The sequence below is a fragment of the Ictalurus punctatus genome, chromosome 6, assembly GCF_001660625.3.
Source record: "Ictalurus punctatus breed USDA103 chromosome 6, Coco_2.0, whole genome shotgun sequence".
Lineage (NCBI taxonomy): Eukaryota > Metazoa > Chordata > Actinopteri > Siluriformes > Ictaluridae > Ictalurus > Ictalurus punctatus.
The window spans coordinates 27,538,417-27,561,386 of record NC_030421.2 but is presented as its reverse complement, the minus strand read 5'-3'; the positions used below and the strand labels follow the sequence as shown (position 1 = coordinate 27,561,386).

Genomic DNA, 22,970 nt, shown 5'->3' with positions numbered 1-22,970 from the left:
TTAAACGAAAGGTTTATATTTAATGTGCTAGTTCTAATATGTTAACTTTTCTGTAGTAACAGCCTATTCATTTGGTGGGTGCTCCACATAATCTAAGGCTAATAATAAACAAAAAATTTATTTATTTATTTTTTTACTTTTTTAACAAAGAAAAACGTATAATCAGTGATATGGTGAAGCTTTCTGTTAAGACATTGATTTAACATTTACGGAAGGAAGCTCTATTGTCACCACTTTCTTTCACTTTCACCACAGTCTTCAGCACAGAGAAGATTGCACTTTCTGGTTTTCACGGTCGCGTGACAAGCTGCATCTTTGAACTTTTCTAAAAGTGTGAAAAAAAGAGTGCCTGAGTGACTGTTTATAGCTGCCGTAAAGTAAGTTATAACAGGAACTGACTTGTCTCAGACATTGCGTAACATTAAATGTAGCTATAAATGGTTAAAAAGTATTGTGTGTCTTTCCTTTAAAAAAAAAAAAAATTGTAATTGTTAAAAAAAAAAAAAATCTCTGTGGTATAATAGGATTAAAACACTTTTGGACGTGCTTTTATCAGAAAATAATCCCCTTTTGTGTGGTAACAGTATTGTATGGTCTGACACTGCGCTAGCATGGATTATTTTCCTATAACAGCTTGCACCCTTGTGTTTTGTTCTTTACATCCTGACCTGACATCTTATGTGCTCTGGTTAACCATGTCCTGAACCAAAGTGCAGTCTGTGAGTCCAGCCAGAGCGGATTTATGTTTCCAGCTGCGTTCAGCTGCCTTCCTCTACCAAATTTGTGCTAATTGGCCTGCTGTGCTTCCCAGTGTGCATGAGTTGGGTCACTGATCAGGCCCATTACCCCCTGCAGTCACTGACCACCAGCGTAGTCACTGAGCCTCTAACCCTGGGACATCTCGAACCGAGACCTTACCACCACCCTCCTCTGTATAGCTGTGTCATTCAGATCAGCCTTCACAGCAGTGGGCATCATGGGGCACAGTTGGAACCCGACTATACCATCTGCAAAAGTGTACAGGGGTCAGTGTAGAGGATGGACAGTACTCCAAAATTCGTTTTCTGCTCACAGGGAAAGAAAGTATGCATTGTTGAGTGTTCTGTGTGCATTTAATGAGCGTTGAGAGATGTGGATGAGGATGTCTGTTGCCTCAGTGGATTATCATAGGAGGACTTCAAAGGCCCAAATGCCATGTGGAGTTCAGGAATTCACAGTTAAGGATTTAAGGAATTCAGGAAGGAGCTGGTGTGTAGCGAAAAGGGATTAGCCGTCCTGCTCCTCAGACTGCCAGCCTGCATCTAGTCTCACAAGCCACACTCAGCGGTCACTAAACATGGTCAAGATCTTTCCGACAATGAAAACCTTTGATTAAAATGACCGACAGACCATTGTTTTTAGGAGAGTTACTGAGATTGTAGGCTGAAAGATGCTTGTGGTCAGCTAAGTTTACAAAATATACTCGATGATCATTGGGTGGAACATCCGAAGCTAAGACTATCCTGCATCTGCCTTTCTCCATAGCAGTTCTATATACTGAACAGTCTCAGTAAACAAGGAAAGACTGACAGGAGCTCTACTCAGATTTTCAGCCATTTGCCACCACCTTGGCTCGGGGTATTAGACTGAAAATTTGAACGTTAAAATTGAGGCCAAAATGTACACTGAAGTTTGTCATTTTCTCCTTTTTCCAACTTTAGATTTGAAAGCTTTTTACATGCATGGACAGTGTGGTTTGGGCTGAAGGTGGTATTATGTTCAAATGATCACTGACTTACCTTGGTATGCACTGGCATTACTGTCGAAAGCCATCCATTTAGACCTTTAATACCAACTGTTTTCTGACAAATTCTGACGGCAGCAGAGTGTACTTTCATCTGCCGTCGAGTACTGCTAATATCTCTTATTTGCTCGCTCTCCTTCGCTCTGTATTCTGAAGTAAATGGGGCCACTGTAATGGACAGTAATTCACTTTAATGTCATGCTGTTGATTGCAGCACTACTGAATGTCACAGGAACGCTTTGCTTAGCACTGTGCAAATTCATGCCTAAAGAGAATACCAGGCAATTACCCTCAAAGAACCTGACATCTCCTTCTGACGTGACATTATGAAGATGGACCTTTAGCTTTTTAATACTTCAGGTTCAGTTTTATATGTCACAGTTGCACCGGGACTGTTGGTTAAAAAGAACAAACAGTTGTTTGTCACAACCTGTATATTTGTGCGATATCTTTCTCCATTTTACACCTTTAAATGGCCTCACTTGTGCTGCTTTTATCATTCTTTTTCCTGACGTGTAGGCAGAAGCTGGTGCTTTTGAAATGCAGGCTGTGGTGTGTGCGGTGCCAGGCGAGAGTGATAGATGATTTGCAGACAGACAGGGGTCGGCACTGCTGCGGAGCTGTGGGGATTGGCGCTGTGAAGGAGGCTGCATTTAAACCAAGCGTTCTCTGACTGGCAATCATCTCCATGAGGGAGAGAAAGGAGCGTTGCTTCCATCCCATTACACCTTCATCTCAACCTGCCTGCCCAGCCAGCTGCTACCCACTCAGACACACACACACACACACACACACACAGTACTTTCATAGATATACTGACTGCACCTACAGAAAAGAATAGTTCAAGCACAGACACACAGAAGGTCACACACTCTGGAATAGAAATGCACCAGCGCTATTCTCTTATAAGTACTGAAATATATCGGAAACAAATTATGCCCTAATCCCCACAAACAGCATAGTGCATTATGGACATCCTGTACCATCTGCATGTGTTGGACTCTAACGTGTTACGGCGAATGCACTGGATGTCCTCCCCTTGGCTTCCTGACATTACTACAAAGTGTGTGAGAAAACACACCAGATGTCACTGAGCCAGAAACAGAAAAGCAGGGTTGTTTTTTTTTTTTTTTTCTTCTTCTTCTCGAGATTGGCTTTTACTGCCTATAATTGTATTTTGACTTATTTTAACAAACATGAATACATTTCAGTAAATTGGCATGGAAATGATTTTACATTTTAATCTCGCCTAGTCTGTCTTTCTGCAAACATCACATGGTGTAAGCAGCCGGATTATCAGTCAGTCTGCCTATAGATCGTTTAGGGTTTGCGGTGCCATTTTTAGGTTAGGTTAGATCTTTCCTCAGCTGATAAAACCTTGCTAGTAATATATGGTTTTCTTGGAACGTTGTTGGAAAGCTACATGCCATAGCTAAGTCTAATCAATTCACTAATCCGTTCAGCGATCACATACTGGCTGTTAAAATATCTGCGATTTTGCCATTTTCACTTTTACGGGAAACCCGTCTATAACGTTTACTTCTGTATGAGATGCATGTAAAAGAGAAACTTATTTCAGTTCTGTAAAAGTTGAGAGTTTTCAGAACTGTATAGCGGTTCTCAAAATCTCAGTTTCGCCACGTCGAGGGTTTTCACAGCTCGCCAGAAATATAGTAAATAGGGTGCGATTTCAAACCTAACGTGTCTTTCCTTATAGTCCTACATCTCTTCACTTTAGATGACTCCATTCACAAACGCTCTCTCGCGGTTTGTACGCCTGTCCCGTGCGAAATGAAAAAGGGCACGCACACTCCTCTAAGACTGTATGAAAGGGTCTGAGATTTATTCGCCAGGCCCGTCAGCTTTAACCTCCCTCTCTGCTTACAGAGCCTCTTTTTTTCCCCTGTAAATTTGCATGCTGTCCTTAAAAGAACTCAAGGTGGGTACCTGATAAGGAGAGAGTGAGAATCGGAGAAAGGAGGGGGAAAGAAGGAACGACAAAAAACAGACGGGGGGGAGTGGGTTCAGGGACTGGAGATAATTTCTTTAAGCCACTGCCACCCAGACCGAGCAGCACCCCCACGTCCCAAAGTGCCCATCTTCAAAGTTTCCTCCATGGATTAAGAGAACAAAGGAAGGTGAATTCCTGTGAAGCAGACAGAAGCAGGATAGACAGTCAGTAGAACGATGGCGCCCGTAATAAGAGTTAAGCTTTTATTTATGCAATCATGAGTTATGTGTTTAAGGAGATTTCTCTTAAGAATATAAGCACATATCAGAAGGCTGATTGGACAGGACTGCTTTGTCTTCCCCACTCGCTTGGCTTTTACTGGGCACACAGCAAGATTCTCGGATTTGGGAATGCTACCATGTGAAAAGAGTAGATACAGTGAACATGGCCACCGGAAGCCATTAAAGACGTAATATTTGCAAACCCCTCAGTCGTTAAAAGCGTCGTCCTTTTGGGCATTGACCTTTAATGTTATTCATCGTCTGAATATTCAGAAGTGGAGCGTGCAACATTTTGTGTTTCTTTCCCAAAGTATCCAATTTTATCCTGAATATATATGACATTTCAAACTGGGTATTAACCCAGAGTGCAGATTTCACATTCAACATCTTTGCTATATTGCTAAAGTAAATAAATAAACCCATTTTCTCTCTCTCCCTCTCTCTTGTTCTCTCCCTCTCTTATTCTCTCTCTCCCTCTCTCTCTCTCTCATTCTCTCTCTCTCTCATTCTCTCTCTCCCTCATTCTCTCTCTCCCTCATTCTCTCTCTCCCTCTCTCTTGTTCTCTCCCTCTCTTATTCTCTCTCTCCCTCTCTCTCTCTCATTCTCTCTCTCTCTCTCATTCTCTCTCTCCCTCTCTCTCTCTCATTCTCTCTCTCCCTCTCTCTCTCTCATTCTCTCTCTCCCTCTCTCTCTCTCATTCTCTCTCTCTCTCTCTCTCTCATTCTCTCTCTCATTCTCTCTCTCTCTCATTCTCTCTCTCTCTCTCATTCTCTCTCTCTCTCATTCTCTCTCTCCCTCTCATTCTCTCTCTCTCTCTCTCATTCTCTCTCTCATTCTCTCTCTCCCTCTCTCTCTCTCATTCTCTCTCTCTCTCTCATTCTCTCTCTCATTCTCTCTCTCTCATTCTCTCTCTCATTCTCTCTCTCTCTCATTCTCTCTCTCCCTCTCTCTCTCTCATTCTCTCTCTCTCTCTCTCATTCTCTCTCTCATTCTCTCTCTCTCTCATTCTCTCTCTCTCTCATTCTCTCTCTCTCTCATTCTCTCTCTCCCTCTCATTCTCTCTCTCTCTCTCTCATTCTCTCTCTCCCTCTCATTCTCTCTCTCTCTCATTCTCTTTCTCATTCTCTCTCCCTCTCATTCTCTCTCCCTCTCATTCTCTCTCTCCCTCTCATTCTCTCTCCCTCTCATTCTCTCTCTCTCTCTCATTCTCTCTCTCTCATTCTCTCTCTCATTCTCTCTCTCTCTCTCATTCTCTCTCTCATTCTCTCTCTCTCATTCTCTCTCTCATTCTCTCTCCCTCTCATTCTCTCTCTCCCTCTCATTCTCTCTCTCTCTCATTCTCTCTCTCTCTCTCTCATTCTCTCTCTCTCATTCTCTCTCTCTCTCATTCTCTCTCTCTCATTCTCTCTCTCTCATTCTCTCTCATTCTCTCTCCCTCTCATTCTCTCTCTCTCTCTCATTCTCTCTCTCATTCTCTCTCTCTCTCATTCTCTCTCATTCTCTCTCCCTCTCATTCTCTCTCTCTCTCTCTCTCATTCTCTCTCTCTCTCTTGTTCTCTCTCCCTCTCCCTTGCTCTCTCTCTCTCTCTCTTGTCCTCTCTCTCTTGTTCTCTCTCTCTCTCTCTTGTTCTCTCTTGTTCTCCCTCTCATTCTCTCTTGTCCTCTCCCTCTCTCTTGTCCTCTCTCCCTTGTTCTCTCTCTCCCTCTATCTTGTTCTCACTTGTTCTCCCTCTCTCTCATTCTCTCTCTTGTTCTCTCTCTCTCATTCTCTCTCTTGTTCTCTCTCTCTCATTCTCCCTCTCCCTCTCCCTCTCTCTCTCTCTCTCTCTCTCTCTCTCTCTCTCGTTCTCTACCTCTCATATTTAGAGTAATTAAATTCTTCGACTCTTCTTCTCTGAGGCTAGTGGGCTGAAAATTCTGAATGTAGCACAACTCTCACGTAACTCACCCTGGCTGCAGAAATTAAAATTAGAGAGTAGTAAAATGTTCTAATTTCATGCGGGATCTTCCATGCTTTAATGTTTCTGCACTTCACAGACAGCTCCTCATGTGTGTGTAGCTCCTTATAGCCACTCACACACACACATCCAGAACAACCCCCCCCCCCCCCCCCCCCTCTTATTTTCTACAGCACTTATAAATGTACCAATGCATTTGATATGATTTTCAAGTTCATATCAGTCCCGGTGAATGAGTGATGGGTCTTTCAGTTGCAGGAAGTAAATTCTGAAGTGACACGGGGTTACAGCACAAGTGTTCCATCTACCTCCTCTTGCCACATGGTCGTCATGCACCAGTTAAAATCAATGCAATCTCATTAGAGAAAATTATGAAGAATTAAAGCTATCGGAGATCTTTTGTTGCCGGGTAGGAGTCAGTTAGCCATTGCATCAGATACCAGTGGGACTAGTATTCAGAGACTGCTGGGGAGATTTTAAGGACCCTTACTAATTAGGATTGGAAATTGATGGCTTTTCACAAGGCACGGCAATTACAGCAGTAAAGGAGAACAGCGCGATGAAGTGGACTTAAATGAATGAGTTTGTTTTTAGCCCACAGCTTTATCGAGCACAGATGCCTGCTGACGTTCAGGCCGACATTGAGTGTTACTCATAGCGATGGTATGTGGAAGGAAAGTGAGAGCTTGCAAAGAGAATAATGACCATTCCTCTGTTGGTGAAAGAAGGTGAACAGACACTTCCTGATGAGAACGTGACACCGTTTTGATTCCCAGGCTCGGCCATGAATGTTATCTATTGTTGTATTTAGCACAGTCTGAGCATCTGAACAGATTTTATTCAGTCTGGAGTTCATCAAACATTCAAACATTTAGGGGTTAAAGGGGGAAAAAAGCTTTCTCTCAGCCTGTATCAAGGTGCAGCTTGAGCACTTCCTATGTTTGTTCTTCTTCTTCGAGTTTATGTGACATCCCATCATTAGTTTCTCTATGAAGTTTAATTTCAGTCAGCTTTCATGTTTTGTTTTGTTTTTATGGGATGGGGGTTCCCATTCTAGCGGTCATGGTATAAAAATGCATAATATCCAGTGATGTTAAGGACAAATGATCTTTTATAGGTCTTAATTCTCATCACATAACAGAATATTCTATTCCAATCATTATTACTGTGCATTTTAATCAGGGTTTACCGCTGTCCGGTATCTATCTGAACCATATGCTTGATCAACACACCCTTATCTATCTAAACCTAGTTGGTAGCAAAAATAAACCTCTCATTGTCGACTCGGCTAGCAACACTTTTATTTTGTTATTGTTTTGTAGCATGCTACTATTACAAACCCGACACAATGCTAAACTAGTGTGTTCGATAACGGTAACCAACGTAATAATGCAGATAAACCTGGCATGCGCAACTAGCTAGCTGTACCCGGAGATGTTGTACAGTTGTTGCTTTATTTGTGAGCTTGCTGCTTTTTTGTGAGATAGAGATGAGCAAGCTGTTGTTCCTGATTCACGTGCAACCCGTGTACCCGTCAAGGCCGGCCATAAGTTCATGGTGGAGGAACGCTCAAATAGTAACACACACTGCTGTTGTACATGCATTACACAAAAGGGGAGAATGACTTTTTGTGTTTTCATATCGGGGGGGGTTGCTACAAAATGTCCTAAATCCGTTTTTTTTTTGGTGTTGTTTTGTTTTAATAAATTTAAATAAATAAGCTCAACAAGACGCAAGTAACAAATTGAACAATACTAAGCATGAAATATTCACTTTTCGGTTTTTAGAGCACATCTCCATGTCTTACATTGCACTGGTATCCTGTACGTTGTGCACTTCCTGTTGTCTCTCCTGTGAGCAGCAGTGCTTTACATACACTTGTACTTGTATTATTGCTGTGTTGTCTTCTGGCTCCATGCACTTAATTAAATGGTTGAGACGGTCAGTTCCCCCCCGTGCTCATCATGCCCTGCTCCTTCCTCCCGCAAGGGAATCAATGGCAATGCAAAAGCTTTGTATAATCTATAACTCGCATCACTTGTGCAGTGCCAGCAGTTCAGCTAAACTCAATTAGGAAGAGTTGAGTTTGGGGCCGATTGGATGCACGAGTGGGTGGGTGTTAGTGTGCTTGCGCAAGTGAGGGAAGAATGATGTGTGTGTGTGTTCATATGTTTGGAGTTTACATTCAAGCATGTCATCAGAGTGACTCAGGCTGTAGAGGAATACATTTGAAGTGACTTTTGCAGCCAATAACAGAGAGCCACCGAGACATTCCTCTTCTTTGTCCGCAGACCAACGAGATTCTCTTCTCAATACAGCCAAGAGGCTTATACTGTGTGTGTGTTTATTAGTCTGTTTGTTTGCGGAGGTACAATCCTATCCTGGCTTCTCTTTCGGCACTCCGGTACTACCATCCTGAAATAAAACATCTTGCCTCAATCAGTGCATCTCTTCACCTCCCTGCCTCTCTCATCTCGCTCCCCACCCACCCAAGGGGAGGAAACTATGCATGTTTTTCACGCATGTTGAATTTATACTACCAGCTCAGAGGAATAAATGATTACCCTTCAGTTGGATTTGACATGGCCAGTAATTCATGTCCTCACGAGAAAGTGATCAGATGTCTGTGCGTAAGAGTAATGACCAGCACACTGTTCAAACAAGCGCCTGCCGCTGCAGATGATGAAACGCCCAAGTCAGCTGTTAAAAGAGCAAGAACTCTTGTTTTGTTTTGTTTTTCTGCTGTTTTACTGCACCTTGTCCTTTCTCAGCGAGACAGATGAGACCTTAACAAATCGGAAATGCATGTTATTACCCATATTTGTCTGGCGTGCATTTTTTTTTTTTTTTTTCCTATCATTTCTTATATATTCCCAGTGCTGACTATATTTTATAAGCACTGTTCATGGAGTAATGGAAGCTATTTCTCAGAGCTGATGATGATAACCCTCTAGCTCCTTCATATGTCAGAGATGGACGACTCGGTTTAAAAATGACCTGATGTGAACGCTCGCTATCTTCAAAGTTCATCCAGCACAGACATGCTGTTTAATCAGAATAGCAATGTATTATACACTTAAGATAATACACCACATTCAACCACCATTCTGCTAAGCATCTGTATCGCATTACACTGTTTCTATATTACAGATCTGTATTTCTTTGAAAACATCTGGGCTGTCACAGGCTGCTGTGCGAGTCTGTTTTGGATCTGAGACGGATACAGGTCTTGGTTTAGATTTTGGTGTAGATTGTAGAGTGTGTAGGATGGACAGTCCGTGTCAGCTGTGTCAGTCTCTTCTGCATGAATTCCTCCACTGACTGTGTTCCCCTTCTGCTCGGTATGCCGTGAAATGGCTTTCTGTAGGCCATTAGCTATGAAGGAACCGAGTCGCTAAGACAGGCTTTCCCTGTAGCCTTCATTACACGGAGCACTCAGCTTCACACAGTGGATGCTGCTCTCGCTACTGCTGCACGGCCTCCTGTCAGTCACACAGAGCCTCGAAAACCCACCAGTGATCTAGAGGAGCTCAACAAGTTGCTGTCTTTTTATGCTGCTTGTATATGAAACAGTGGATGGACGGGGTTTAACGTCATTTCCGTACTACAAGGTTGTTTTAAAGGCACGAAATGTGCAATGAAAACTTGCTAATGTAAGAGTGAAGTGTCTAAGGACTAAGCTTTAGTGCAGATTTAAGGTCTCAACCAGTGTAACTTACATGCAATTTAAACGTATGAAGTGTTTCAATACACTGAGAAGTGAGCGGCCTGAATATTCCTTCTCGGTCCTGTTCCGCCTGCCTTGTTTGTTAGTTGGCAGAACCTGAAGATTGATTTCTTTATGCAAACAGACCAGGAGTAATCATATTCGGCCTTGTACTTACTGCAGCAGCAACACATTTATCATTTAATGCATCTTAATGTATGTGTTTAGGCCTGAAATCAATACACCAGGGAAAGCGCAGGAGCGAGATTCATTTCAGTGTAGGAAAAGGTTTTTCCATGACTAAACTCATTTAAAGGTTATTAACATTTAACAAGTGCCATTTTCAGGCTGAAATGTTGGCCCTGTTTGGAAAAACACTCGATAATGCCACAGGTGGGTGTTTTAGGCGGTCAGATGAGATCTGTTCGGAGGCACCACCTGTCTGCACGGCTTTAATATGGAGATTTGGTGACGGGGTGGAAAGCCACATATCCTGCCATTTGGCTGGGTTGTGACCTTGCTCCTCTCTGTACAGCGCAGTTTGTTCGGCTCACTCGCCCCGCGCTGGTTTAATCGGAGTGATTGAATATTTATGAGCTCAAAACCGTCATCTTAGGGAGAAGTGGGAAATACACTCATTCTGCTGAGAGACCTGGAGTTCACAAACGCACACACTGGAGACATTGGATTGCACACACACAGACAGGCACACACACTCTTACACACTCTGACACAGTCACACTGATTATCTTAGAAATAAACATAAATCTGCATACAGTCGAGCCCACAAGAGGGTTTTTGCGAATACCTGTGAAACTGAAGCGTTTTTGAACTTGCTTTTGCAGATGCTATCAGCTGTGTTTGGGCAAAGGATTTATTTCATCTAAGCTTAGATCCACTCTTCAAGCCTTTCTCTCTGTGTTGTACTCTTTTCAACACTTCACCTCGAGGTGCATCTCACCTGAATCTCGCTATCTCTCACATACAGTGTGACGCCTGAATTCACAAGATAAACTTTGAGTGAGACACTTCAAAAATCAGGTTAAAATAAGGAACCTTGCCATTAGGAGTTTTTATCTTATCCCTGCCTCACACTATTTCCTGGTTTCAGGAATCAGGGAACTGTTAGAAGTGGTTTCTTCTTTAGTAAGGCCAAAGATCAGGTTCAGATGAAGGCACTGGTTTGGAGAGTTAATCTCCAATAGTGGCTGTTCATCGAGAACATACCGAGCAAGAGCAGTTGTTTTCATGCATCTGGCGCCGTGTAGACTCGTTGTGCTGTGTTTGTTTACGATTTCATCACGTTACTTTTACTGTAGGAAGATGCTGTAGTTCCTCATCTTGATTTTTCACAGAACACAGTTTGCGGTCGTCTTTGCTTTGCCATGCTTAATCGTGAAATAAATCCAGCCTGTTGTCATTTCATATTGCCTGTTCATTAGCACAACATTGTACACTGGCTAAGGTCACATGGTATTATCGGGTATCAGATGTTGCTTTTGGAGCAGTACAAATTAATGAGCATAGTACTGGTTCGTTACCAGAATCAATATCGATGCATACCTTATATATTAGAATCAGTAGTTAAAGTGCACCTATTATGGATTTTCAAATATTACCTTTCATGCAGTGTGTTATAGAGCTGTTTGTGAAGGTAAAAAGTCTGCAAAGTTTTAAAAAATAAATGCGCAGGACAAACAGGGTTATCGACTCCCAAAAGAAGGAACCGATTCTGAACAGCTGAAACGAGTCGTTAGTGATTCCAGACTCACTTCCTGTACTACGTAGGTTTGTAACAAAAAGCCCCGCCTCTGGACTTCATTGTTTTCAGACGGAGCTGAAACTCGTTATGGTATCGGGCGATTCCTTTTAGACACACGCTAACAGCGGTAGACCAATCACGACAGACTGGGATATCTGACCAATCAGAGCAGAGTATGCTCTCCGAAAGGAGTTTAGAATGAATCCTTTAGAACGGATCATTGAACAAGTCGTTTGTGACACTGGGGGGAAAAAGGGTAATGCTGCAGTTTAAATTATGAGCAGGTTAAAGTGTTTTTTGACCTTGGGTGCATGTGAATCTGAGACCTTTAAAACAAAATTAGGCCCGTTTCAAAACAATAATAGGTGCGCTTTAATTGACCGTCCACTCTGGAATGGTGCTTAATGTGTTGCTTAACTAAAATGGTAATGTGAGTGAAGAGAGCTATGTGCAGTCTGCTGCTTTACCAAATCATCAAGGACATGAGGTAGTCCAAATGTATTCTAAATCTTTATTGCAGAACACTTGGGAATACGGGATGCCTATGGGAATAAAATTCCTGCGCTGGCACGGAGTTGTAATATCAGGCACTTGGAGCTGACTGTTCTTTCCCAGTCCATAAGTGTTTTGTTCCCCCTTGGGCATGCCTGCTACACAGTCTCATCCTGGCCTTTTTCCACACTAGCTTAAAGGACTATTTCAGGTAGGGGAAAAATGATCCTTGACTACAAGTGACTTCACAACACTTCATTCTAAAATGCTCGTGAAAAATGTACAAAGGCAGAAATGCTGAGCATCTGACACTGAATAAAGGACACGTATTTCCTCCCTCTTTTCATCAGTATCGCTTTGTCATTTACCTAGTCCGTTCTTGCCCCTCTCACAACCTGTCTCTCCATTCCTAAGTAATGCATGCCTGTCCCTTTATCTTCTCGCTGTGAAGACATGGCCTCAAGACATTTCCATGCTCAGAGCTAGTGAGGAGAAATGTGCTTAATATGCAGGCAGTGGGCCAGCCATTATGAGCACGGCGGAGAGAGGTGGCAGCTCAGCGAGCGTATATTTAAAACCAGTTCATTGAGACGGATGACACAATTTCCCACTTATTGCCCTCGGAAAAGCAGCCAGTTTTCCATAATGGCCCTAACCTTAAATCCGTCAGCCACAACTAAATCTACTGGAATAATTTCCTCATAGATTATGTGTCAGTATTTATAATTTATTAAGTTGCCTATATATGTCAGGCTGAGATTCTCACAGCCTTAAACTTCCATCACCCTTATCTTGTTATCTTGAGTGAGAAGTTAAACGACTGATTTTGAATTTAGTAAAGTGCCTGTAAAGTATGAATAGGATGTGGGGTATGAAACTTCATTTTAAGATCTCTGGTATTCGACCGGGTTTCTCTCAAATCTCTACGTTAAATGGATGCGCATCTCTCTTAAGAGATTTTGATGTTATATGGCTTTTCCTCAGGTTTGAGATGGGGGTTAGTCCAGAACGGGTGTTGGACCGCTCAGCTCCTTCCTGTTTTTAGTAACATAATCTAACCTCCTACCCCTTCCTCATGACTCCTGATGTTAAGTCCCTAATAAGCAGTCTTTGTGAGCTGCTCTCTTGTAGCCTTTCAGGCCTTGATTACAGAACCGGCAGGTATTTCAGTGCGGGAAGGGAACTTTCATCACTGTTCTTAATGCGGAGGAGGTAAGGAGCAGGAATAAAGCTGAGCTTAGGCAGAACCAAAAATGACTCGCACTGTTCATGTCATCTAATCAGTTCTGTAGTAATCCATTACAAGTAGTATGTGACAGGAATGGATGAGTATGCTGAAACTCTGACTGTGTGTGTGGGTGTGTTGGTTCTCTGTCTGACTGCACACTCTCCTTCTTTTTAACAGATTTCTGTCAGGAGTCCTGACCCCAGGCTGGTTCCCCGCTATGAGGATGTGGAGCGCCAGTATGCCTCCCTGCCCAGGTATGCCCACTCATCTAGCCATAAAATAAGAAAAGACAGTGATTGAAAGATCAGCAATGAGAAGAGTTTGGGAGTAAGAGGCGAGAGAAAGAGGGAGTAACTTGTACTAGAGTTTAAAAAAAAAAAAACACTGACAGTGAGACCACCAAAGAGAGAAGCGGTGGAGAGCAGTTCTCTATTCGATACATAGAGAAAGTAAAAGAACAATGATTAGTCAGAGAAGTGGAGAAATAATGAAAAATGGAAGAACAAAAGGGAAGTGGAGAATGTGATGGGGAGAGAGGATCGAAAAACAAGGTTCAAGGAGTGAATATGAATGGGAGCGGAAGAAAGTGGCGAGCTGTCAGCTTCTTTCTCTCTCACGCAGTGCTGAGAATTCTTCTTTAAAGCTTATAATTAAATCTGGAGTGTCTGCCTTCTGAGGCCCTCTCCGCCTGGGAATTCACCTGATCCTCTCCGGGGAGACAGGCCGGCACTGCAACCTGATATCACACCGCATCTCTCGGCTTGAATCGGATTACAGCACGGCTGTGTCTTTACCTCCATCTCTCACTCCATCTGCACTGATTGGTGTGACGCCCAGCTCAAATGATTAACATCAACCAGCAAAAAAAAATAAACATTAACCAGGATGAATATGCTTCGGATGATTCACGGAACTTTAGGAAAGTGTCACGTTAACCTTCATGACGTACCGCTGAAATAATACATGACTGCATCATTTATAATACAGGGATGAATTCACGCTACGACGCTCCTATCATTTCGGAAATGTTTTTCACTACAGACATTTGCATGATATCCCCCTGGGCCCACTTTTAAAGCCATTTTCTCCCTTGAAGTTACCTTGTTGCACCAATTCCATTATAATGATGTGTTTTTATGCTGACATAATTGCAGTGGGCCTTAGCCACACAGCCCTTCACTAACCCTAGTCCCGCTTGTTATTCTAACCCTGACTGTTGATCTCTCCTGTAGCCAGAGCTGAGGTCACTGGTCCTCGCAGGTGGAGGAAGGTTGTTGGCCTGTTAGACCGAATGCGCACTCCTCCATATGTGCCCAATTATAACCATTACCCAAATAATACACACTCTCATTATCCAGGCTACTCGGCCAATCAAAAGAGCTGCAGACCCCTCCCCATCCGAAGATTATTGGATTAGCTGGCCAAGTCAGAGTTCCGTTTGATTCCGGCAGGGTTTTCATTGGATAGTTAGGGTGATAATTGGGTGATTAATGTGCAGATGGTGGCCTCTCTGCTGAACTCAGGGTGATGAGGCACATTGACGCAATTGCTCCCAGTTTTATAGAGTGTAAACCAGTCACCACATCACCTACGCATTCTCATGCCTGCACGCGTTCACTCGCACTCGCACTCGCATGCTTCTCCCTTTATCTCAGTCATTACTCCAACCAAACAGGCGTTCCCAGATTTCTTCAGCCCACTGACAAAGGGTGTGTGTGGGTGCACGTGTGTCTTTATATCTTGGTGGGGACCACAAAGTTTAGGAATATCTGATGGTTTTGCCTTATGGGGACATGTAAGCAAACATTTGAGGAAACTGTTTTGCTGTTGTTTGTATGTTTCATTTCTTCCCCAAAAACTACAGCGTTAAGTGTAGCACAGAATTACTTGATGCATTAATAATCATCAGTGGAAGGTCCTCACAAGGATGGTAAAGTGTGTTTGTGTCTATCACTTACCCCGTGAGGTCCCAGGTCAAGAACCTGCCGGCCTGCCTGTGCAGCTTAAACGAGTTTGAAATCCGCTGCGCTGAGATCATAACAGAGCCTAAGAGATTTGTTGGAGCATTTTTGGACATTTGTTAGTACAGCATTCACATGTCAGTCAGACGTACAGGAGAGCTGTCAGATTCAGAACTGAAAATGCCAGAAAAAGAACTTGACAAGAAAGGGAAAAAAAGGTTACATTTGACGAGAGCTCTGAAAATAATGCCATATTTCCATTGTTCTGACTGTTCGATGTTGCCTTGGCAACCAAGCATCCACCATCTGTGCTAGGCTGGACCTCCTCACCCCTTTTTTTCCTCACTGTCTCTCTTTTCCCTCTCCTTCTCTTCCTCTCTTCCAGCGCCTGCAATTTCTGCCTCCATTTATTTCCTCTTTAAAGACACATTGATTTGTCCCGTAGCAATCGGGAGTAAATGACCAACCACAGTCCTGGTGTATTGGCGTCGCAGGTTTGCATAAGGGCATCTTCATCAAATATAGTCATACAACACATCATGTATACAGTGGTGCTTGAAAGTTTGTGAACCCTTTAGAATTTTATGTATTTCTTCATAAATACAGTGGGGGGGAAATACGTATTGGTACGTCACCAGACTTTGGTATTAACTCAAGAAATCCACACATATAAAGAAATCCAAACATTAAAGTCCATAAATGAAGTTATGTGTAATAAAGAGGAATGACGCAGGAAAAAAGTATTGAACACACTAACTGACTTTTTTTTTTTAATACTTAGTGGTGAAGCCTTTTATTTGTAATGACAGCTTCAAGGCACTTCCTGTATGAAGGACTTGTGAAAATCTTTTATTATATTATATATAGAATTCTATATGATTTTTCATGTCCACTTTAATAATTTTGAGCATGTATGTAAATTCATGGAGTTACCTTACTCGTGCTACCTTTCACCGTTTTGGTTTTCCTCCTAATTGCAGAGGAAGGTATGAGAAGCCCAATTGGTCGAAGATACCTTCCATAACAGACTCACACTGATGCTGAGGAATAAATGAGTCCGGATAACTGACAGACATTCGGTGCTGTGAAAAAGTTCTGTTTAAGTGTTGAATTGATTGAACAGGGTTGGCAGTAATCAGTAGTCCCCCAGTCCTCTATCACAGATAGCCTCCTAAATTTCCTTATTACATGTATGTTTGCAAGTCTTTTGTTGCTGCAGCTTCTTTTTTTTTCTGTCTGTACCTTCATTCATTAAATGCTTGAGCTCAGGCTAATTTTTCCTCCAGCCGCTCCACTTAGTCCCACCATTCCTGCAGGTAGACTCCGGAAAATAAAGGTGGTCTTTATATCCAATCAGCTGTGAAATCCAGCTCCCTGCACCAGCCAACTTCTCCTCAATTGCATCAATAAGCGCACAGGCATGAGTTTATTAGAGCAAAGCTCATTTAGTACAGCTCGGCCCACTAGGCATCAAACAGCATCCCATTAGCACGCCAGGCAGGTAACAGACGGAGAATGTTAGGTTAATGGTGTAATCAGGCACGGGTTAATTTATTGATGGTTTCATTGGTTGCTGTGGTAGAGAACAATCAGTCGTGATTTCAGGCACTGAATGAGTTAGGAGCTTGGCATTTCTTACAGCGTTCCAGAGCTGCATTACAAAGCCGTCGGCCTTATTCGACAGGTGCCGACCTTCAGCATTCTTCTGCCGCCTCTCAGAAGGAATTCTCCCTGCGTGGGCAGGATTTCAGATCAAAAATCCGCAGAGCTATTTCTGTCTGCGCAGCAGCACAGACACCGAGACCATTTAACCACCTAATTCATCCTTTTAACCGTGCTCTACCTGCCACCACACACACACACACACACACACACACGGGGAGAAATATGTACATTTGACATTTTTTCCTCCTCTTTTTTCCACAAGTGTGTTTATTTAAATACCTGTACAGTATTTAATACTTGTCATATTTTCTTTTCATTGCCATTAAAACAGACATTACTACTTCTTCTAGTTCACACCCTTTAGCCAATGGGAAAACATTTCTGATGGATTGATGCTTAATATATTGGAACTGACAGCTAAAGCTTATAATGGTAGAGTGAATGTTTTGCCGGTTTCCGTTCTCCCAATAAACGCCTGGAATTCTAAATAATCCTGCTGGGATTTGGCTGCGCTTGAGCCTCTCTGTCAGAGCCCTACTGGTGTCTTGTGTCTCAGAGGGGTCAGCTCTGTGTGTGTGTGAGGGGAAAGGTGCACGGTTCCCGAGGGCAGCTGTACAAACATTACCCAGCCTCACCGGGTCCAGGGCGTCACTTCAGCAGCCAGGTGCTCTTTAGGGGATTAACATGCAGCAGTTTTTCCAGATCTTTACCAGCATAACAGAACACATGAAAGCACACTGCTCCGACTGTCCAAGATAAAAATCAAACACTTCTACAACACTAGAAAGAAAGTAGATTCAAAGACACCATCACACGGAGCAGAACTTTTGAGAAGGAAAAGCGTTTGAGAAGGACACTTTGAGTGTGTGTACTGCTCCCTCAGCAGTGCTGGATGATAAAGCCATTTATCTTTCATTACACGTCACTCGAGCTTTATTGCTCTTTTGTTTTGGTCTCTCTGTCGTTAGAGCCTTATCAAGTTGGGTAATGAAATTTCATTCTAAAAGTGAAACTTTGTTACCTGGAGTTTTATGAGTACTTAACCGAGTTACGAAATCCACATGAGCACTCTCTTCGGGATTGAGCTTTGATATGATGAGTTTGTGAATGAAGCGATTGCTCTATTTATTAGAACTGAATTGGCTTCACGAGTGTCATCACTGTTTTAAAGTGATGAGAAAGCTGGCATTTTTCCTTGGCCTTGCCACATGATATTTGGTCATTTCGTGGTGGATGTTGCTTATCATGTGTGTGTTGAAGGAAAGAAGGAAAATTGCATTTGGCCACATCTAAGCACCTTTCAGCAAAATCAACACTTACAGCATTTGGCAGGAGTAGAACTTCCTCATGCTAATTTCAAGTGGTTATGGTCTAAGAATATCATAAACGCTGCTAGAAAGGAGCTGGGAGTTAGTACAGCAAAGAAAACAGGGTACACATTTTCCCACTGTGTGTGAGGATTTCATGCTGTTCAGCCGTCCATTAACTGAGCTGTTCAGACAGCCGACACTCTTGTCTGGGATTATTTACGGCTTCTTTATTTACAGTTGTTATTTCAGAAAGAACCGGTAGAAGGGGTTTTCCAAACTGGCCAGTACTCTATAGTGGACTTCTGGCATGGTCTGGACTGTATGTGTTTGCGCATCCACGTTGTCGTGTGCAGTGGTGTAGAATTTTCTCAGCCGCAGCTCTGTATCAGAGTTTTTCAGACAGCTGTTTCCTGCTGACACTCCTGAAATCCCTCTGTGAATGAGTACCAGCAAACTGGTGACTCTCTGGAATTTCCTCCTAATTTCAGAGGCAGGTGTGAGAAATCCCAAAACAAGAAAAGGATTTTAGCTCCGTCACTGACACCGGATTCCTCCCAGATGCCCGCCATAACACGCTAGCCCTGATGTATAGGAATAAATGAGCGACTGATGGATGCAATGCCCGCCTGCATGATATTTAAACGGAAAGGGACTTATTTTGTGTAATAAGAGTGTTATTAGTCAGTCCTCCATTGCAGATGGCTGTATGAAATCTTCCATTTCCAGTCCTTTCAATCTAGGTACAAGAAGTCAGATTGGATACGACTACGGTTAATTAACTAGACAAATTTAGTTAATACCAGGGATTAAATAAAAAAATGGATGGGATTTGAATTTGAGTGCCTTCGTATGCTTTGGACTTTAACAGGCCAGAACTGAGATTTCTAAATGCTTGAGTTATTTTAGATTAGTGTCAGCGTGAAGGCCAGACATGTCTGGGAATTCACTGAGAGGAGAATAAAGGTTTATTGTAAATGTGCTTGCTTAGTTTTTGTGCGTGTATGTGTGAAACACGGTTAGGACAGGCTGCAGACATCCGCTGCATGTGTCAAAGCTGATAATCTTCCACAATAAAGATATATCTGGCCTCCGCACTCCTCTCCTCTGTATACATGCTTATCAGAGCCTTAGGAAGTTGACATGGCAAGGCCAAGTCCAGTATGAAGGGGTTGTGGCATGGGGATCTGTGTATGCAGACACCCGGCTGTCGTGCTGGTTGGGTGGTCAGCACAGAAGAGAGATTAAGGACATGCTGATGATTTTTGGAATGCCTTCTTTCCTGCCATCTGGGGCTGTAGCCCGGACTTGTTATAGAAAACTCCCCCTGATAATCGACATGCTGCATTTAAGATGAGCTGGAAGAGTAGTCGAGACGTCCTGCTAAGGACCCTTCAATATAATGTTCTCCATACTCAGCAGAAGGAAATTAAGATGCATACTTGGATATGGAGAACATGGTTGCTAATTGATACCTTCAGCAGCAGCTTGTTCGTGGACATGTGGCAGAGGCATAAACATGGGAAGGGATCTAGTTTGGATAGTTGGACTAAATTATCCTAGCTCTTTAAGATGTGTCGCATGCCTGCACTGATACTGATACTAAACTTGAGCCTCGAGGAAGGATGGCTAAAAGTGTTGCAGCTTAGCAAATGTAGCCAAGCTTCTGACTGCACTTCTTTTCCTCTGTCCTCCTCTCACATGTTTAACTGTAAAACTTGAAGCCTATAAAAGGCACAGAGTGCTGGATTATGCTCGCCCAGCCTTGTATTACTCAAGTGATTATACCCTAATCAGCCAGATGGACCAGAGAATTGTTGCCACGGTTTCCAGTGAGCACACTCTTTTTCAACATGGTTGATGTGGAAGAATGTCTGTTAAAGGTGAAGTCAGTGATTTAAAAATTACAAAGGGTGATATATAATATATATATATATATACACACACAGCACAGTTTATTTTTATTGACAAGATGTCAGTAATATATCTGCCCAACAGAAAAACTGTAGCAGAAAAATAACAGGATTTGTAATCAAATGTGGTGGACCACCAATATGCAACCATTCAAGACAAAGAGGTGTGTCTGCCTGCCTGTCAGTTATCTCAATTCAAGAAGCTTCACATCTTGCATCAGGATTCAGGCTTTCTAGCCTAGAGATGGGTCTCTGAGGTGTTAAATTTGAGTTCCCGCTATCTCCATCTAAATCTCCTCATATTCCTTTAACCCTAAACTGCAAACTGCTATGCAACAGCAGATGAAGATGCCAATTTTGAACTGTAGCTCTTTTTCTCTCATTCACTCCCTGCATCTCTGTAATTCAGCTGCTCGGAGTAGGAGTCATTATAAGTATTCCCATATCTCCTCTACCTCAGGGTCTGTATCCCAGCAGTATTTCTCCTCTTCTGCTCAGCTATCCTGGTGTCAAATACAGTTCATTCCCTCCCTTCTTAAGCTCTTATTCACTCATCTATTGGCAGAGGAGTAGGTAGCTAGTGAGTCTCAGGCGAAGGATAGAAAGTTGAAGGAATTTTACTTCTCAGGTAAAAAGTCCTACTCGGTTGCTTTGAACTTTCTTTCTGTCTGTTATTTCTTACAGAAGGGGTCCAGTGGATCCTACTGAGTACCCAGGACAGGCTTGGCCTGGGCACAGAGACCCTGCCCACTATACCACCCCACAGCCAGGCTACCACCCCAACTACCCCCATCGCCCTCTGGACCCTCGGCACAACGACCCAGGCTTTTACCACCCCCACCCTCCACAGAGAGGCCCCCTGCGCCAGGACGTGCCCCCCTCACCCCCTTTGCCCCTCCGAGGTGCTCGGTACGACACCATGAACCGTGGAGGCTTTCGACACACTAGTCCAGAGCGCTTCGCCTACACAGATGGACGCCATCCCGATCCGAGACAGAAGAACGCCATGACTGCAGCCGTTTAAGCACAGCATTGTATACTCTGCCTGGTACGCAACATGTAAAGAACCACACAGCAGCACTGTGTTCATTATCTTTTCAGTGTTGTTTCTGTGCTTGACCTGTAGATCACTCTGCCTTATCCTGAGCGACTTGCTGCCCAAGGCCACCTCTTAAAAAATACCGATAATACATTCCTGTCTTCCTGCCAAGTGAGCATTAATGGAGCTACATTCAAGAGCTTCTCTTTTTCTCCAAATCTGACTCGCCCACAAAGGGAGGGCGGATGTGTACGAGCATACATGCTGCAGCTTCCAAGTGGAGCGAGATTTCCATGGTACTATGCCTAAGTGAGCCGAGGCTTACATGGTTCTCCACGTGACAGAAATTTAATCCCATTCCTCTTTGGTATTCATCGACTCAGTCTAAAGTGTGTGCTATGGACTTCTTTCCAATGCACAGTGTGCTATATGTTAGTGCTATTATATTTGTGTTAACCCCTTAAAGTCCCAAATGATTATTTCTTTCTTAATCTTAAAGCATATTATTCAGTAACTAAAATGAAACTAATATCGAAGGCATATGGATATAAGGGTGAGGAATGTAAGTCTGGACCCACAGGATTTTAAGGGGTTAAAGAACACTATATAGTATACACCAGTGGTCACCAACCCTGTTCCTGGAGATCTACCTTCCTGAAGACTTTAGCTCCAACCGTAATCGTGCCCACCTGACCATCTAATCGTTGCCTTAAGAAGTTCTTGATCAACTAAAGCAGGTGTGTTAGATTTTGATTGGAGATGAAACCTGCGAGAAGGTTTCTGAAGGAAAGCTCCAGGAACAGCGTTGGTGACCACTGCTGTACACTTCAGTGCACACTATAGTCCTGTCGTTTTGGATGAGTCTCTGTGGACCTTCAGCTTTACACTTTAAATCATTATCTTTCTGCATATTGCCATATTACACAGCCACTCTGCAACATTTACATTAGGACCTTTATTACTATCCATAACCACGTTGTTCATATGCGCTGTTAAAGGAAACACCTACGAATAACATCATGTAGAACCACTGACACCGAAAAGATCCCTTCTTGTATCTTAAAAGGCTTTTTAATGCCATTTTTACAAGTCAAGGTACTCTCTTCTATCTATTCTGACTGTTGATGAGTCTGTCTGCTTGAGTGAAGTCTTATTTTATAAAAAAAAAAAAAAAAAAAAATTGGAAGATTAAGAAAGTGGATGTGTTTGTCGAGAGGAAAGAAGGATTCACCACATCAGAAGGATGAGAGGACGATGGAGTTGTTTCTCCACACACTTCTCTCAGCAACTTTTCCGTTATCGTTTTCCATCATCATCGTATTCGCACCTAAATCCTTCACAAGTGTGGTCGCTTCATACTCGTAATGGTTGCACACTCTGAATGTATAAATGGCACGGTGGACATTTAGAGAGCAGATAATGGGACAAATTGAATTCTAATCGCTTCAATGTACACCCATCACATACTGTACGTTTCAAATATATTTCCATAGCTTGGTATTAATGTGTCTGTAATAAACAAACCGAATGTTAATACTGAACACACGTTTTTTTACTAACCTCTTTTATAACACTGCTTTATTAAATATGCATTTAATAAATAATACGATCGTCTCGCTTGCATTGTTCTGCTAAATTAAGTTGTGAATGTTGCACGTCAGACCAGCACCAGTATGCGTTCCAGTGATGAATATTGATCTTTTAAGCTCAGTTTCATCTTCAAACCGTCCATTCAGTTTTATCCTTGTGTTAATTATTAACATTAGCAACATTACCTAATTATCAATTAAGATTACGGGATATACATATAGATATAATTCTGTGATTACAGACCAGTTTCTGTTATTCTAATGAAGTTTCAAAATTGGAGAAATGAGAGTTGTGGTAATTATTGTGCAAACTGTGATATCTGATGAATTATTG

The 22,970-nt window shown here is 42.7% G+C and overlaps 1 protein-coding gene across 6 annotated transcripts in view; it reads left to right on the top strand.

The window, feature by feature from the left end:
- pard3bb (par-3 family cell polarity regulator beta b) overlaps positions 1-22,581 on the top strand; it is a 320,254-nt gene extending 297,673 nt beyond the window's left edge. For all 6 annotated transcript variants that reach the window (XM_017470650.3, XM_047155924.2, XM_017470649.3 and 3 more), the window contains 2 exons: positions 13,340-13,416; positions 20,693-22,581. In XM_017470650.3, coding sequence (XP_017326139.1) covers positions 13,340-13,416; positions 20,693-21,032 — 417 coding nt within the window. In that variant the 3' untranslated portion in view covers positions 21,033-22,581. The remainder of the gene's footprint in view (positions 1-13,339; positions 13,417-20,692) is intronic.
- Positions 22,582-22,970: the final 389 nt, after the last annotated feature.